General features: G+C 35.6%; 1 protein-coding gene and 1 long non-coding RNA gene across 2 annotated transcripts in view; one reads left to right on the top strand and one right to left on the bottom strand.

Annotated features, from left to right (window-relative positions):
- The window catches only part of LOC134672125 (uncharacterized), a 715,951-nt gene that overhangs the window by 90,174 nt on the left and 606,226 nt on the right, over positions 1 to 19,551 (top strand). The gene's annotated exons all lie outside the window — the stretch shown is intronic.
- LOC134672090 (putative phosphatidate phosphatase) overlaps positions 1 to 19,551 on the bottom strand; it is a 126,932-nt gene that overhangs the window by 37,791 nt on the left and 69,590 nt on the right. The window contains exon 3 of the mRNA XM_063529999.1: positions 11,542 to 11,739. Within this exon, the coding sequence (XP_063386069.1) occupies positions 11,542 to 11,739 (198 nt within the window). The remainder of the gene's footprint in view (positions 1 to 11,541; positions 11,740 to 19,551) is intronic.

Raw genomic sequence — 19,551 nt, 5'->3', positions numbered from 1 at the left:
ATTCCCCATATAACCCTTCACCCCGTAAGGGTAAACTTTGGGGTTGAAATCTGCCTTCACCCCGTAAGGGTAAACTTTGAGGTTGAAATCTATTCTATATCCGTCCCCATGACAATACCTATCTACATACCAAATTTCAACTAAATCGGTTCAGCGATTATTGATTTCCCATACAAAATTAAACCCCATCTTCATCCCCTTAGGGATAATTTTTTTTTTAATTTATTTGTTGTTTGTGTACTAAAACTATCTTACATACCAAATTTCAGCTTCTTAGAGGACTTCAGGAAGTACCCGGTATTGATGATCATCAAGTGAGTGAGTCAGTGACGAAATCGAAGTTTTTAGATATGAATAAAATCTAAAGTATAAGAGCTATGCAATTGATATGCTTAATAAGTCCGAGAACTTTGTTTATCTGGTATAATCCAACCCCAAGTTATGAGGGTTCCAAAAAACGACGAAGCGCTTCGAGAAAAGGTAGATAGTGCCCTTGCGCTTTTCTCGTCTTGGCGGGAGCACTGCCGTGCCCCCAGATGTTAAAAGATGAGACTACTGTAACTAATAAAGATTTATGTTTAGTTACCTACTATTTTCGCGTAAACTAGACAATTTTTATATCTTTAGTTATTAAGACCCAAAATAATTATTTTCACTTATTATAAATAAATCCTCCTGTTATGAAGTATCAAATATTGTTATTTGTATATGTATAAGTCTTAAGTTAAAAACAATAAAATCTGTTATTACCTACTGTCAAAATGATTATTTTTTGCGGGATTAAGTAATACACTGGTAGTGTTCAATAAGGCCCATAATAGGACTTTTATAAAAGGTATATTTTCCAAGAGTATCGTAATATTTTTATAACTATTTTGGTATAATGAAGAAACTTAAATAAATGAGAAACCTATTTGAGTGAGTTTTTCATACTTCATATCCTGTTTATTAAAAAAAACCATTTTAATTTAAGGTGGGCTGTATATAGGCATATACGGCCCACACGGAATATACAATAAGGTAAGTGAGGCCACTTACCTTATTGTATATTCAGGATGTATACCGTGTAATATTGATCAGTTGGTTTACAATATACATATTATGATATTGACGTTGAATAGGACAGGACATGACAATAGGAACCAGAAATAGGTATAGTTGGTCAAACCAATTTGTCAGTAAATAAAAACAAAAAACTATATTCATCCTTTTCTTTTGGGTGCTAGTACTAGTGTAAGTCAAAGATAGTATGATGATTCTCCCTGTCTATGTTTGAAATGAGACAGTCCTTTGACAAACTATGTATAGTAAAAAATAGTTGTGAATATCTTGTACATTTTTATTACAATATTAGTCAAGATAATGAAATATAGCTGGTCAAGCAAATCTTGTCACTAAAAAAAGGCGCGAAATTCAAATTTTCTATGGAACGATATCCCTTCGCACCTACATTTTTCAAATTTGCCGCCTCTTTCTACTGACAAGATCTGATTGACCAGCTGTAGGTATTTTTACTTAATAAGATATTTTAATTTCACGTAATGTCCGCATCTAATTTATATATGTATGTGCACGGTAAACAAACAAATGAATGATAAGAAAAGACAGACAGTGTTACTGAGCGGGAGGTGGGGCGAGGGGCGAGGTATAGGTAGGCTATGATAGGCTCTCGAGCGCCGCGCCGGCGACTGACGGACCAGCGCGGCGTATGTATGAATTTCGCGCCTTTTTAACTAGATTTTACTATTACAATGCAAGCTACACACAGAAATTTCTTACTTTCCATAATATGGCTGCGTATATTATTTTATAGTAATAGACTTATTTTTACAGACTCTAATTCAATATTAGATCTTATAGGACAAAAAACGTATATTAATTCTAAAGCATATATCTTATTCTTCTAGCTTTTTAGCTTGCCTATTAACTTATAAATTTAGATATGTTGTTGTGGATTTATTAAACTTTAATTCAATATCGACAAAATAATAAGCTAATTGTAGTTTGACAATGAAGCACGTTAAAAAAAATTCTAATAATTTTACATTATAAAGCGTCATACATATTATAAACAATGGAACTTAAACATTGCACTTTAATTCAATATTAAAAAATCATTACTAAAAATATATAAATACCTAATTTATATCTAACGCTCGTTCTAACTTTTCATCATATATAGCATATATGCTTAAAAATATGTCCTATATCAGATAAGTATCACTTTTTCAACTTTAGAATTATCAAAACTTTTAGTGCAAAAATCCGGTCCCACTATTGAGCTATACTACACACAAATTTACTTACTAAATACAGAAAAAAGCAAAATTTAATTCTGAAATTTAAGCTCATGTGTATATTTTATCTTGGTTAGTTCTGTTTTAACAAATATCAGTCAAATTTGGCACTGCAATGTAGCTGTAAGAACTAATACTTAGCTTGGCCCGACTTTAAGATGATAGATAGATGTCAATAATGGCAATAAAAACACTAAAGACGAGTGACAAAACGAATCAGATCATTACGCAAAAACATATAAGACCGTGTTAAGATAGTATCTCTATCTTGCTTGACCATCACATGCTTAATGGTGTTATCTGTGCTCGTTTCAAATGACCCTTGCCTTCTTAACGATATAATGGCCGTATAAAAATTGCTACAAGGAAAAGATAACCCGGGGTTCAAGAGCGATTACAAAATGGACGAGGATAATAACGAAAAATGTCGTCTCGATATGTATGAGGTTTAAAAGTCTAACTGTTAGACTTTTAAACCTCCCAAATGTTAGACTCTAACATATTGGGTTGGATATTAATTTAGAAATCGAAATACGTCAGATCACTTGAAAACATATAATCGAGGGTAAGATTAAAGGAACAGAGGAAGACAAAATTGAAAGTAACGAATGTCGCATTGAGAAAAAGACTGGAGAGAAAACCATTGACCAAACATGACATAATCTTCATAACAAAATAAATTAACTATAACATAAAAAAAATAGCACGTGCCGTACCGTGCAAATAAACAAGAACACGAAACATGATCACTTTGTTTTTAATGTATGATCTTCTTAAAATATCCTAACGCCAGTCACTAATCATCACTCCAAAAGAAACAAACGAACTTGGACATTATTAACATTTCAACGTCAAGTAATTTGTAACAGTCATCCGAAAATAAGTCAGTAATAATACGAGACGAGACAACGAGGGACCAAATCACTTACAAGACGTGGCCGGTCGGGCTAAGGCTGAAATAAAACGAGTATAGACAGTTGATCGTATCCGGTCGAAGTGGTGCGAAAATGGCGACTGGAAGAGGCCAGGCGAAGTTGCAAAGGAGAATGAGAAAATTTAAGATTAAGATAATATGTATGTAAGTAGGTCTGAAATATCAGACACGGAAAAAAGTAGTAAAAAATTAACAAATAATTATAAATTTTGTTCAAATTAGCTTCTACATATTCGATTTGGTCTAAATTTAGTAAAGAAAGATCTTTTAGTATAAACTCTTAATAACGGTATTAGTGTTAACACTGATATACCGGGTAACAATAACATAACATATTATAGGTAGATTAAGTAGGCAAATGTGCCGTGTAGGGAATGCAATCTCGATCTCGCAATTTCAAGATCTCGCAAGATATCGCATGAATTTTCGAGATTCAATCTCGTTGACAGGAAATCTCGATTTTAGCAATCTCGGTCGAGATCTTGATTAATATTTTCGAGATCTCGAACGAGATTGATAGATGTGTGAATTACTTTGTTTTGAGTAAAATTTTTGACCTTAGGTTCATGTTGTTCAGGCAGTGCTATTGTATGCGGCCGGCTTTAGCTGACGATAAAAGCACTGTGGCTCGCTCTGTGCGAAAAAATCGGACGAACTTAACGTACCCAGTCACAATTATTTATGATTTTTGCTTGTAAGTTGCTGAGTGCTTGTCAAAAATATCAACTGAGCATGTTACTGCACCGCTTACAATTTTGTAAAATTAAAAATAATTAATACCACTTTTATATAATTACATGCAAATTAGAGCTACATACATATTATTAGTTTTTTTTAATAAAAGTAGTTTTTTTATTACTTAAATGTTGATTAATTTGTAAATCTTCAAAATAAAACATGTTGTAGGTACTCTATACAGGGTGTCCCAGAAATCGACGTCAAGCCGTAAACGGATGATAGACCAAGTCATAACAGTTATCATAAAAACACAAAAAAAAATCCAACTCATGTTTTTTAAAAATTATGGTCACTTTAAAAATTCACTCAAAAATCCACACCCTGTAATGGTTCTTTAACTCTTGTTACTACAAATTCCATAATTTATTCTAATTTTTTTATTATTGTGTAATCTTGAATAATTACAGGGTGTGGATTTTTTAGTGAATTTTTAAAGTGACCATAATTTTTAAAGAACATGAGTTGGATTTTTTTTGTATTTTTATGATAACTGTTATGACTTGGTCTATCATCCGTTTACGGCTTGACGTCGAATTCTGGGACACCCTGTATAAGTAGACATATATATACAGATATATACAGAATTATTCGAGATTTTTGCTCAAAATAACACAGTTTTAAATATTTTATTTTACTTTTTTTTAGGGATAGGTTCGCCTTTGTGCATTATATATATTTTTGTTCCATTGTAATTTAACCTGTCTTATGTACAATAAAGTGTTTACATACATACATACTTTGTCAAATCTCGATCTCGTCGAGATTAATCTCGATCTCGAAAGTGTGACAGTCGAGATCTCGAAACACCCTATCACTATTGAGATTTTTCGTGCGAGATCTCGAATCGCCAATCTTGGTGCGAGATTGCATTCCCTAGTGCCGTGGGATTGAGAACTTTGTATTAAAAAAACGGTTGATCAAGAATTTAAATTAAAACGATTTAAAAAAGACTACCTACATCAAATAAGCAGTACTTAAAGGGAACTGTTTGTCGAAGATGAATACCCTGTCAGTCATCAACGCAATATGTAAAGATTAAGAACTTCACGACATTATATTTGAACAATGCAAAAGTCAATCATAAGTTTACGACAAAAGAAATCGCTCACCGTGCTTATCCCGCAATTCATTCGCTCGACATAAATAACACCCAAACGATCATGACAAGACTAATTTCAAAATATATTCATTGTCACGCAAATACACTTGAAAGAGCTTTCGAAATACAAACGAATGAACATATTCAACTTAACCAGAGTGTTGGTGAAGATGACAATGCTGATTCAAGTACTTGTACTTCTGAAGCATTTTTAAAAGCAAATAAGCTACGCTTGGAAGGGTTTTAAACACAGATGGCCAGTACGTGACAGATACGAAAAATAATAATGATAACGAAATCAATAAAGTTACTCATCACGGTGACAGTTGTGTGAATGAAGGGATTTTATATGAACCATATGAGGTCGTTGTATAAAAGAGTCAAGGGCAAGGGGATAGCAGAATGCAGAATGCATCGTCGCGGGTCGCTAGCCAAGCGTGCTGTGGTTTGAACACACCTTTGTTTGACTGAACCGATTTCAACTGCTTGCCTGGTCGTATATTGATTGCTACTGGATGTGCGAGATTAAGCGAGACAAGATCTCAGCTCAGGATCCAGTGTAAAATGATCTCAGATCTGTTAAGTTTATGCGTAAACAGAAATCGGATTTATACTGGTCCGTTAAAAATTAAACTCGATTTGAATGACGATGACTCCCCTTCAGTAACGTCACTCAAACGATCATTTACATAAACCAAATATAGTTGTGCAAGGTAATGAGCAGCAATTTAAATAAAAACGTCAAGGGGTCAGACTGGAGTAGAGTTAACCGTTTTGTTATGGGCTCATTCTTCCAAATTAGTAAATCCCTAAATGCTATTTTTAAAACTATTGTCTCATGTTTCCTACACTTAAAAGAATGCATTTGAAGATGCCGCCTGTTGTTACCTCTATTGTCTTTGTTTATGTTATTGTCCATTTATTGTAAACTACGTGTATGTCAGGTGTGCAATAAAGAGTATTGTATTGTATTGTATTGTATTGAGATTTTGACAGAATACATTCTTCACAAATATATTTTGACACCATCAACAAACTACCCATAACAGCATACAGTTGGTCTTAAGATATGTTTGAATGCTTTAATAGAGTAGATATTTTGGTAGATCCTTAGGTAATATGGGACTCTTAATGAATAGGTAAAGAGTTACACATGCTCTACTCTACAGTTTATTTTTGTAATAATTTTATCCACATTATATTTCTGACATCACGCTCCAAAAAATCCTTCTAATTGTTGCAAAAAATAACCCACGCGAACATTTACGTCACCGCGACGGATAAAACGGCATTAAAACACCTACGGCTAGTTAAAATGGAAATAAAAACGTTAAGCCATGTGGCTTGTGTTGGATGAAGTGGCTTATAATTTCTTGCACAAGTGCTAGATCGAAAAAATAAAGGTAAATATAATAATAATTATAATTCAGCCTATATACGTCCCACTGCTGGGCACAGACCTCCTCTCGAGCGCGAGAGGGCTATAGCCCCACGCTAGCCCAATGCGGATTGGGGACTTCTCATACACCTTCGAATTTCTTCGCAGATGTGCAGATGTTGTTTCTCACGATGTTTTCCTTCGCCGAAAAGCGACTGGTAAATATCAAATGATATTTCGTACATAAGTTCCGAAAAACTCATTGGTACGAGCCGGGGTTTGAACCCGCGACCTCCGGATTGCAAGTCACACACTCTTATCGCTAGGCCACAAGCGCTCTTAAAAGGACAAAATAATGCATTATAAAGACCTTGAACCATGTAGTTCCGTGTTGCCGGACAGAAACAAGATTTGCGAAGCGAGAGAACAGTTTGAACACTTCTTTCGCTTCGCAAGCAACGATGCAGGCGTTGCAGGACTACAAGTTAGGATCGAAATAAAAACGTTAAACAATTTAGTGTTGTTCGAAATGCCTAATCTATAAATTTAGCGTGGTTGGAAAATAGTTACATCGCGAATGTATCGAAATGATCTGCAAAAGCATGTATTCTCTAAAAAAATAAATGTTAGGACGGAACAAACACCGTAAACCATTATAGTTTACCACCTAATGACACTGACAAAAGATATACAAAACGAATGAAGTGTTCAAATTAAACCGCTCTTTTGCTCAACATTAAAAGACAATAAAACACCTACGGCTAGTTAGGACAGAAATAAAAACGTTAAAGCATATGGTTTACCGCCGTTGGACCAATAAGTCAAATTACAAGACGCGGGGCGGCGAAGCGCATCGCCGTGCATTATTTATACCGGCTGCACCTCTTTACTGCGTGTACGCACGTACGATTGTAAACGACACGATTGATTATCCACGGGTTTACCTTATAATAGATAGTGATATACATCCAGATATGTATGGAAAATGTGTTTGTCGTACAAATCAGTTACATTTATGGCGGGAATTAAGCACTTACATACATGTATGTTGGAGATCTCTCCACAGACACATTTAAGACAGATCTGACAAGTACATCTGAATATACATTCGCTAGCTATTAAAGGACCTTGTTTTTGTTTTGTTTTAAGTAATACTTGATGTATATTCCGTGAATCTTAGAAAAAGGAAAAAAAATCGTGAAGTATGTAGTTTATTGAACTTTGTGGTTGCTGAACTCACTTTAAATAATTCCACATTCCTAGAATTGTACGCACGAGTCTGATTATAAACGACAAGATTGATTCTCTCTAATTATAAAGAACCAGATATTCTTGCGATAAATTTGTAAAATGCGTGTAGTTTTTAGGCAACCTGCCAATAGACCTACATCACCAATAGATTATATTCATTTCAACAAGGTTCGTCTTATATTAAAAGTTCCGACTTGAGAATTGAACGTCACGATCACGTCTGAATTAGTCTGGGATCGTGAACGATGTAGATATACAGCAGTAAATACAAGATTATACAAATCGAAGCGTCATTTGTGGTACAGTAAGTAACCCACAAGTTGTCCGAGATTTTGAGATTTTCTGAAGTCTTGTAGGCAAGAGCTATGACCTGGTTGACGACGGTCCAGAAGGACCTGAAAGAGATAGGAGTAGACAACACAGTGGCCCAAAACTGGAAACTGTGGAAAAGGCAGACAATGAGAGCCGACCCCAGATAATGGAATAAGGCTAGGTCAAGATGACAGCTAAATATCAAATATTTGGAGTGAAATGTTAGTAAAAAGTTACCTTAGGGCTCTTTCACAACTTACAATTTGAACTTGTCTTTTGCTGTGGATACGCCCGCTCGTTGATAAGCATGAGGGGTTTGTTGATAAAGCGTTGATGAAGAAAAAGAAAGGCAGATTATGATTATGATGCATGTTGTTAAACTGGCCATCAAAAACTAAAATAAAGACGAGTATAAGAGTGAAGCAAGAAAAAGACTGTCGAAGAAAAAAACATTCAAGTGAAATAGCAGCGGTCACGTCTGAAATTTGAGTGCGTGTGTTGCCATCAAACAGAGATGCCGAGACGAGCCACCCAGACGCTAAAACGTCACTTAAGACCTGCGCATAGACTGCGTAAATATAGCGCTTTGCAGGATTAACGGACTCGCATCCTTGACTGGCAGTAGGTATTCCATGCCTGAAATTGTGTTACCAATTTTAAACTCATATATAGTGTTGTACACGAAGGAGGGGGCAACTATGTAACGATATGACTATATTGAGTAGGGTTGTTAAATCAACATAACATGTATGAGATACGTGGAAGCAGTAGAAAATTTAAGTATTTGAGAACAATAATGTAGCGCGCATAAGTCGGGGTCTTTATTATTAAATAAATACCGTGCTTAATCAATCTTGTCGTCTATAATCAAACTGGTGCGTTCAATTCTAGGAATGTGGAACGGATTAAAGCAACAACTAAGTTCCGAGTAATATACATACATAGCTGTTTAATTTTCTTTCCCCCGAATCAATGTTTTATCTAAGATTCACAGAATACGAACCGCGACACGAAATCAAAGCAAAAAAGACCCCTGTAGGTAAAGAACCTAATGTATCTTTGCTATTATTAAAATACTGTAGAAGTATTAATCTAATAGGCTCTGACCACTGCCACTTGGTTGACGACGGTGGAGAAAAGCCTGAGAGAGCAAGGCATAAATGACGCCAGGTGTGCCTGGCACTAAATCGTGCAGAATGGAAGAAGAGGACATGGAAGGCCGACCCCAAGTAAATGGGATGAAGGAGAAGGCTCTAACCAAATTACATTTGCACAAATTTGGCAGTAAGATGCATACATATCTGTAGCTCCATTGTAGCACTTGATATAAAAACTTAGCGAGGTCCGACTCTAATATGACGCAATGATCTAGATAGGTCAAGTCAAGTGGATTCAATTAGGTATGTTGCATGATGGAGGTCAATCAAGTAATTTAAACTGGTAGTATAAGGTAAATCTCGCCGAGTCTCTTGGACTAGCACATCTTCGTGGAACACAGGTTCTTGATAGCGTTAATTGCTTAAATGGCTATCATTAATTTTCGGATTAGCAAAAAGTTATTGACTACATATTTAATTTTAGCTGCAGAATAAAATTAACTGGTATTCAAAGTAAAAGCGGCTACAGCTTTAATTTGTATAAGTATGTATATATTTAGATTTAGCTAATAAGAAAAATTTGCATGCTTCTTCAAGTAAAATGTACGCATTTAAAATTACTGTGCACCTATGATCATAACTACCTTAACAAATAAAATATATATTTATCCATAAATGAAACTAATCGGAAACTTATATGTTTTCATATTATAAATATGTAAGAATGTAAGATATTTTTATTTAGTTTAGCTGTTAGACGATGCGTGCGTTCATAAACCGCAAACGCCCTCATAAAATAACTATAAAATTGTATTATTATAAATACATTATTTTTCATTTACTTTAACAAGAAATGCTAATAGATAATTAAAAACCGGATCATTTGAGCTAATAGGCTAGTTATGTAAAGAAATAAACATACCTATTAGACAATACAAACGCGTATGCGCAGATTGCGCAAAGGGGTTCAGTAGCCTCGCCAATATTTGTTCACAATAAACAGCAAAAACCGTAAAACCCACATGTTTTTGTTACTCGTTTCGCTAGTCAAAGCCTAAATAGCCCACGTTTCGCTATACCTCCGCTTTTCAAAAAGAAACAATGTTTAGTTTTATGTGTGTGTTGCAACAGAACTCTTCGATGATTAAAAACACGACGCAGACGTTTTTGCTTAATACAAAATTTAACAGAACTCTTTAACGCTTCATTATTGATGGTCATAAAGAGATAGCATGAAATTATTTTCCATCAGAAGGTGTACGTGAAAATGTTCACGTATGTCTTTCCACGTTCAATGTTATCATTAACAGAGACACCATGTTTCGCCAATGCAAATGTTTTCACGTCATACACTCTTCATGTTGCATAATTGATTGTAGATTTTGCCTCGTTTGTTTTATGATAATTTATTCTATTGTTCTTGTCATAACTGTTGATGTTATCTAATTTACTTTTTACGATGCCTCCAGTTACTTGTATTGACGCTATCTATGTGTAAATATTGTTCCAACTATGATAGTTACTGAAGAATAACATGTATTTTTACTAAATAGCTCTTTTATCGTCATATGAATATGTAGATTACATAAAAGTGGTTTTATCGCCATTTAACTTCCAACTACATAATTAATTATTAACTTGACATGGCTATTTATTAACTAGTGTTTCAAATTCAATTTAATTAAAATCTTTCCCGCTGTGAGAATAATAAACCTCGCAGCAAAATTATCACTTTATATTTTATACATGTTGCGATATCAGGGTTTTTTTCTTCTATAAACAGATTGTATTGCGTGTATCCTTCCTCTGGACATTTTTCTCTTGATCAACTGATAAAGTACAGTCGTAGTCATTCTAATTTATCGAGGTTACGACAAACCTAAAATAGATTCATATTTCAAAGCTGAGTTTTGCGAGCTATACATCATTTACTAAGTAACTTACTCCGGAATAACGAAAAAAGGCTGTTCCATTCAAAAGCTTCGAGATGTAGACAAAATGTGAACTACAAAAAGTATAATTGTCATAAAAAGTACACCCGGTAAATCTATGGATGCCTGCAACTCACATTTGCACATTTGTGTCATACGGATCCTTAGTCCTATTGATAATAATAAGATTGAGTGTGTAGACCCCGGCGCCAAATGATTCTAATTTACAGCAACATGTACCATTACGCTCCGCGATTATTACGCCACTTATGGTCCTAATTTAATTGGTTGTGCCATACTTAACGCTATGGAATGTCCATTTTAGCTAGGACCCTAAATGGCGTAACAATCACGGAGCGTGACTGCGGGGCTACCGCGAAAACCGAAATTCGCAAATTGCGGGGATCTTTCTGTTTTACTCCAATGAAGGCGTAATTAGAGTGACAGAGAAAAATGCCCGCAATTTGCGAACTTCGATTTTCGCGGTTATAGCCCTGTACTTACATCGAAGAAGTGCGGCCGCAGCCTCCCGATGGTGTACTTGGCGATGTCGGTGGTGAGCTGCTGGCAGGCGCAGCCGAACAGGAACACGCCGACGACTCTGTAGGCCTCCCACACCCATGTGGGGATCTCTCTTCCCATGAGTTCCCGCGGGCGGCCACTCTTGTGGTCTCGGAGGTGGATCCATTCCGTAAGGCACATCTAAGGACAAAAAACGAATTGAGTTATGTGGGTGTCACATATCCAATAGACTCCTAAACAAATGTTCTACGCACTTGGTTTTTTTTTAATCATAGTTAAATGAGCACGCGACACTCGGTCTTGCAGACTAACATGTGTTAAACATGCGAGCAATAAAATTGTTTTTGCATAAAGATCACATACTTTAATCTAACGATCTCTCGACAGCGTACCGTGTACCGTGTCGCCCCATTATCTGTAACGTTAATGTACTCTTGAATTGTTTACTATACTTCTTCTTTTTCTTTGTTTTCTTCTGTATATTTTCGATGTATAATCTTCGTTATTATCTTGAGTATTCACTTATATTTTTTCGTAGCTGGTGTCTCTCTTTTCCGCATTCTCCTGGCTTTAGTTTTATTAATATGGAGCTTTAATCATTTCAATTTAATTGGTAGAGCTACTTAGAATTGTTTTATCTTTTGTCCCCAGCTGTTACTACTTCAGCTTACTTAATACCCGTTTAATTCGCGTCGTAAAAGCCAATTGTGTTGTTTTACGACTTTATGAGGAACTGTTTCCACAATAGGACGGCGATCAAATCTTAACCCACAACAGCTGAGACGTTTCAGCTATAAATAACCTACATTTTACTGCACTAGCAGTACGTCATAATTCGTATCATTCGGAAATACTTTCACACCTAATAAGTCGCTGATATTGATTGCGGAAACGCAAATTGAACAATGAATAATTAATGGCAGTGACGATTATCAAGGTTTAACGTACAAAATAATCTCCATGTGCAATAGTGATTATCAAATTATGTCTAGTATTATCAATTTATCATTTATCATATAATGTTTATGACATGATACATCATACTGAGTGTAGTACCATACGTCGGAAGAAATGTAGGTACACATGTCACATGTGTATAGCCTATGCATCTATATATGCATAATGAGCAAGCCTTATTCGGCAAGTCTTATGTGACTCATCAGTCTCATATATTGCAATGTCAAGGACGTTCTAATGTCATACGCCACCAGACGGTTTTATAGATTGTTCTCGATATATTTTACGTTATACTTAAGTTTCGTGACAAAATCAACTTTTAGGAAAAAAGCTACATGAATAAATGTGAAATGAATAAAAGCGATTGCAAGCAAAATACGATGCAAAGTAAAAAATCTCAGGGAACGCGTGTAAGTAGGTACTTTACATAGTAAGGACACATGGCCTAAACCAAATGCTGAAAGTGGCACAGCAACATCCCGTATCTCGATAGTGTCTTTGACCCTAGAGATAAGCGATGTCATAACGAGGATAACTGCAGGCCGTGTGTTTTGTTTGCGCGGACGAGGTTGAGTCGAGTCCTCTGAAGAATCAGTGTAAAATTACCTCGAGATTGGTAACAAATGTGCGTAAATAAACAGCTCTCTTCTACTGGTTTGCTTTAGTTTTCGACTCTGTAAAGGAATAATATACACTGTCGCAACGACAACAGCCTATTTGCGAAATAATTTCCTGTCACTTATTCGTATCGGTACTAGTATAATTTGACCCGCAAATTATCAACTGTGCGCAGACAGAGTTCGGACTAATGGTGGTTGTAAGCATTGCGAACTATGTAGTTTAATTGTACATTGTGGCCTTGTTGATACGATCCAGGGTCGGGTCGCACGCGCACCACATATTGATATTCGCGAATCTGAATTAGGTTTTTCATTGACACCGAATTGAGAATTAGAGCAACCGACGATGTTCAATGTAAAATATTACCTGTAAAATGTACCTTTACAGGAACCTGAAGTATGTGACCATAGTAAGAATTTTAGTGGGTGACAAAGCGGACATGGCTTACCTAACTCTAGTGAATTAGATATATGTACCTATATATATAGATAATTCAAGGTATGATTCAAGTAAAACTCTTTAATGTAAATGGATCTGTTTTTAATAACAGCGATTCCATTCCTGCGGCAAATTCAGTAGGTTTGTATCATCATTGTATTTATCATATAAACACCTTCTGAATATATTAGGAGTAAACCGTAATACTTATTATATTAAAAGTGTGCGGTAAGTGCCTTCTTTGCATTTGTAATTCCGCAAATAGTATCCGTTTCGATAATACGAGTCAAATCACTTCAAATAGTTAATTTATTTTGCTTACACTTATCGTAAATGTGTATAATACATGCAGTAAAAGCTTTTAGTGCCTTGTTTACAACTCCACTCAAATTAGTATCTTTAATGACTTCGCATCGATTTGTGCAAATTGTAAATAGATAACCAAGAGAAAGCAAATGATAAAACCTAAGCAAACGGAGTCAAAGACGAAAATAAACTATAAGTGTGTCCGTTTACATAAAACGGTCAAAATTGATGTATTGAGTTGACTTAATACCAAGCTAATAGTAGAAGTAAACAAGATTTGGTTAGCAACGGTGAAATATACTGAGCGATATGTACACAGTCATGAATCATTGTGTTTGTAAATATTTCCATGCGTGAGTTATAACTGCATATTTTGGAACACACAGAATTTCCCTTCAAGGGAGTCATGGAAACAGGTTATACATATTGAATGAAAACAACAAATAGGGGTCACTATGAATTCAACTTCTTAAAATTAAAAATGCCATTTGAGTTGACGAAGTTCCAAGATAAGTAATATGTACATATTGTCGTGTAGTCCAAACGGATTGTAGAGAAAGGAGCCTTAATGGCAATGGCAAGCCATGTTATCATTATCAGACAGGGATTTTAATTCGTCTAACTTGATATTGACTGTCATTAATGTCGTGCCGTGTTAAATGGAGTACATGACAAGTTGACAACGTCAGTTTTCATATTCCTGAGTCCACCGACGGCTATCATGTCGACCAGCTCAAATTATAATTCCTGTGTCCACTGTCATGGCGCCCGTTCCGCACCCATTGCGATCGCAATTGATACAAAGCTACGCATCGATACATCGCTCTAATAAATAACAATCGATGGAAAAGTGAGCAAGGAAAACCCGTCAATTGATGGTTCCGTAGACAGTTCAAATGTTATTGGTGGTGATTTTGTCTAAAATAATGACGAGCATATATAATAAATAAGGAAAAAGCATATTATGTTTACATATTAAGTAAATTGCCATTTTTAGCATAAAACTAAACTAAACTTGTACCAAAAATACTTCAGTGGCATGCAGATCTAGGATTTTGGGTTGCGAGGGGTGAGACGAATGAAGGTGGGTTTTGGCAGAGAACCTACAATTTGGCATCGAGAAACTCAGACCCTTTTTTAGGGACTTGAGCCCCCTTGCCAACTTTATTCCCAATACCTTTCATGTCACATGACTTCCATCCTTGATATCGATACTATAAAAAGTTAAAATTGTTAACACAGCATTTTTAAATGGTTTACGCGGAACCATAAATTTGCGAACCAACTACTGTTTCATTTATTAATATATCATCTTCTTCCAACAGTGTACGCCATATATCATTCAATCTTTGACGGCTGTGGTGTTATCTTGTCAAAGCCAGGTATTAACCGTTGATTCCGATCTTGGAGAAATTTCATCAGGCTTGTCATATTTTTTGTACATCATCCAAGTTTATTGCTTGAATAAACTTTCTTCGATATTGCTTTACGACCGGTTGGGTCTATGGAACGAGCCAATGAAAGTACAATTTATAAGGATAAAAAACTGAGGAAGAGACTTGTACAACTCACAATTAGTGTTAGTAAAGACCTCTTCTTTCGGAGGATTACCGTCACCTTTAGGACTCGATTCAGATTTCTAGACTTCTATCATTAATGTCATTATGTTGAAAATGAATTAATACAAGTAATCTGTGGAAACCTGAGTCCATCCCAGAAAAGACTTAAGATTATTGCCGAAATTTCAATAGCGACGATTTTCATTATTTTAGATAGGTACTTTTTTATTACTGATATAACCTTCTAAATTGACGACCTTTTTTATGATATAGAAGCTTAAATGTATAATGAACAGCAAACGCATAGTCTTAGCATTGGATTATCTTGATTTAGTACCATTAAACTTTTTAGACAGATAACCTAAAAAGAAAACACAGAAAGTATTATGCGATAACGCCCATAAACAATCAAACATTAAAGAGCCCTTATCACTCAAACCAATTACTCCCAAGTAATAATAGATGATATCTCTGTTAAAGACAAATGACTGGCCATTAAACGGTGCGTGTATTGATTGATAATTATTATGCAAATCATAACAAGAGAGTTGCATAAACTCGTTCACGGCCACAGACATATATTTACGATTATCGATGAAGTCGCTTTAACAGGGCCATGACTCAAACTTTGTTTTGATACAACTTTTTTAGGGAATTCTCAACTTTGACGATCGCTATAGTTCAGTGATTCTGCTTACAAATGGAGGGCCTGTTGGTATACCGGTAAAGATAATGAGCACGAATATATTTCGTTGTATTGATGTGGAGGCTGATCTGTAACTTTTTCTTGTATTGCTCACTTCTCAAATGTGCTCCATTTACCCCGACCAAAAATCGCTTGGACTGACTTCCAGATCCGCAGACCGACCTCTCGACAGTCTCGACCGACCGCTTAAAAATCAACAGCAGTAAACCGATCTGATAATGTATTTGATTTTGATATGTATTTTTTTTACTTATATTTTTTATCTTTTTTTATGTTTCTACATTACACCGTCATCGTCATGTTGCATTGCGAACCAGACCCCAGACCTCCAATTGTATACATTCCTTACATCAACCATTGTACTATGAATGTACCTAACCCTAACCGCAATCTTCTATATATAATATGATATGAGTAAATTTAATATAAGTAAATTTTCATCCTAGTCCCAGACGATACAGACATAATCAAATGCAAAAGACAAGGATGCAAGGCGCAGTCTGAAATCCTCTCTTATATATGTCTGTGATCACGACACTGGCAATAGTGGCAATGCGACCCATGTTTTTACTATAAATACCTAGCGATGCACCAACCGTGGTCCGATAAGACGCTTTCTTTCCAACACGGATACTACGATGTATTAAGGTTACAATCGGATCGTGACTGCAACAATGTATTAAGGTATCGTCCCGATGGCGACTACAACAGCGTCCCTGTTGCAACGTTACAGCTGTAGTGTTCACGCTAGCAATATGACTGTCGATTTTCTTAACAAAAAGTGTTCCTGTCGTTTGTCGCATTGCTGTCGTGATTAGAGCGTTCAGTCAGTCTTTCAATTTATAAAGGAAATTTACAGTAAAATCTCTCATTTCCAACTGTAACATGTAACTCAGATGCTGTCGCAAACGGAATGTAACCTTAATTCGTTTGTCCCTGATTTTGTGCGATCAAATGTGTCATAATCATGCGATGTGAGGAGAATGCAAACTGCAATGTTGATTATAATTAATGAGTTGCAGGTAGCGAATGATATGGCTAAAGTAAAGTAGGCTAATTGTTTTAATAAACGAACGAGATAGTCCAAGATGCGGCTGCAAAATTCTGCGCTCATTCCTTCTAAGAACAGTGCGTGTCTCTTTGCATTTTTTGTGTAGAAACTGTTTCTTTCCAAGGCAAAAATTTGCTTTAAAAGTAACTAGTGTATTTTAGTCAATTGTGCTAATTAAAAAGAAAAACGTCAAAAATACTTATTTAATGCAAAGAATCGCGTTGAAACTAATTGTAAGTGTAAAACTCTCGTGAGTGTGTCTGATAAAAACCAGTTAGGTACTTGTGTTTTCGAAACTCTGTTACAATATGTACAGAAGCCATCAGATATATCGGAGCAGCCAAAGTGTTCACAAATATCTCTACAAATCCTCTATTATCAAGCCGTTTTTGTGCTCCTCCGTCGCTCCGATAAAAAAAAATCGTTTATTGTAGACCAACAAAGTCCATAGGAGTGTTAGTAACATTCATCTTAATTGCCTAAAGGTTAGTGTACACAAAGAAAATAAAAACAATGCAGAGAAAATAAAAATATATAGAACAAAAACTAAAATTAAAATCAAAACCACCCCGACTACTTGTCCCTCCCTACCACTACCTCAACTCAACCCAATACTTACATATATATCTCATGACAGTCATGACGACTGTACGTTCCCGTTAATAAATATCTTTACAAGCCAACGTTCCAAAAATATGTGTAATTTATACGACCTTATTGTCTGTGGATTATTACGAACATTAGCAGTGTATTATACTATACAAGTATGTATCTCTGTAAGTAGTTATAACAAGAAAGACGTATAAAATTGAGAGCGCACTATTCGCCAACAAACTGTCTCAGTTTGGCGAAAATATAGTATACCTAGTCTTAAATGTCTTTTTGAAATAAATAAATTAAAAAAAATAATGCAAGAAATACATAAAGAACTATACGTATCGTTACACGGAAATAACTCTGACCCAGCTAGTGAATAACTAGGTCAATTTACTCCCTTTTCTAGATAAGTATTCAATGTCAAATCAGGCTATTATATTTTTACCTTGAAATTACTTCAAGCACTAAGTATTTACATCATTTACAAGCATTATCGTTTAAATACTTATATGGAAGGAACGAGACAGGATACGGATTAACTACATAGTTAGTAAAGAATTATTCATACCATAAATAGGCATAATGTCACCTTGTATCCTTGACTTTCATGGCAAGAAAGGATTAGGTGGTTGTATTATAACCATAGCTTAGTACTTAAAGACGTACAGAAAAGCTATTTCTGTGAGAGGGATACGAGACAGACGGCCGTAGATTAGCATCTTCAAGATGGAGTATATACCGACCTGTGTAGAAGACGGCACGCGTTCACAACTCTACCTATGCCACAGATTATATAATAGTTCTTACGAACAGATACTTTTCTCTCAAACAACACGCAAATACCTACCATTTTGATACCTACACAAAAATACAATGGAGTGACCTTCAACGCGCCGCTCCCCGCACCGCGCGCACCGGCACACCGCTAGGGTTGCTGACGCTTAGAAATGATAAATAAATACCTACTTAAACAGCGGAGTGGAATAAAAGGAAAGCTAAATCTTAAATTATACCTAATATTCCGATTATGCGTGTTTGCGAAATAGTCATTTCAAAAGGTCATATGTCCCTGCAGTAACCGCAGTGTTTACGCCGTTTTATAAACCGCGACCGCGCAATAATCCCAGCAGGAATTATTTTAAAACTTCGTGTAATTTAAAACCAGATAGAGATTAATGTTACACAATAAAGAAAAATAATATAAACCCCATGAATACAGGTAATTAATTATAAGTTAACCAGAGCAAAAATGCACTAGGCACTTTTCGGTGTAAAGCTTACTGTCGTTAAACTAAACATTTACCAAAATAAATTAAAAATATGCTACCTATTTCAAATAGATAGATATCTAAAACTATACATTTGTCATACATAATAAACATTACATGTTTAATTAAAGAAATTCAATAGTAGGTAGGTACCTACTACGTAGCTTGTAACTATCGTAAAAAATGACAGTGCGGCGCGCGGTGACGTGCGTACGTGAGCGCGTGTGGCAACCAACTGGCTTGCTTTTCTACCGTGAACGGGAGCGGATTCGTAGGTATTAAACCGAGCTCGCGCGGAGAGTTCCATAGGCCTGCCTATGCTCATACAACTTGACGTCAGGACTTATTCAAAGATAACATCCCATGTATACCCATATATTCTTGGACATAGTTTTAATAAGTTTTTTTTTTTCAGGCGGGTAGACAACCAGTAGGTAAAGCATATCATCTGAGCGGCGCATTAAAATACATGTAAAAATATGTAGCTTA

The sequence above is a fragment of the Cydia fagiglandana genome, chromosome 16 (genome assembly GCF_963556715.1).
Source record: "Cydia fagiglandana chromosome 16, ilCydFagi1.1, whole genome shotgun sequence".
Taxonomy (NCBI): Eukaryota; Metazoa; Arthropoda; class Insecta; order Lepidoptera; family Tortricidae; genus Cydia; species Cydia fagiglandana.
The sequence above is the reverse complement of the archived record's forward strand: the minus strand, read 5'-3'. Positions and strand labels throughout refer to the sequence as shown.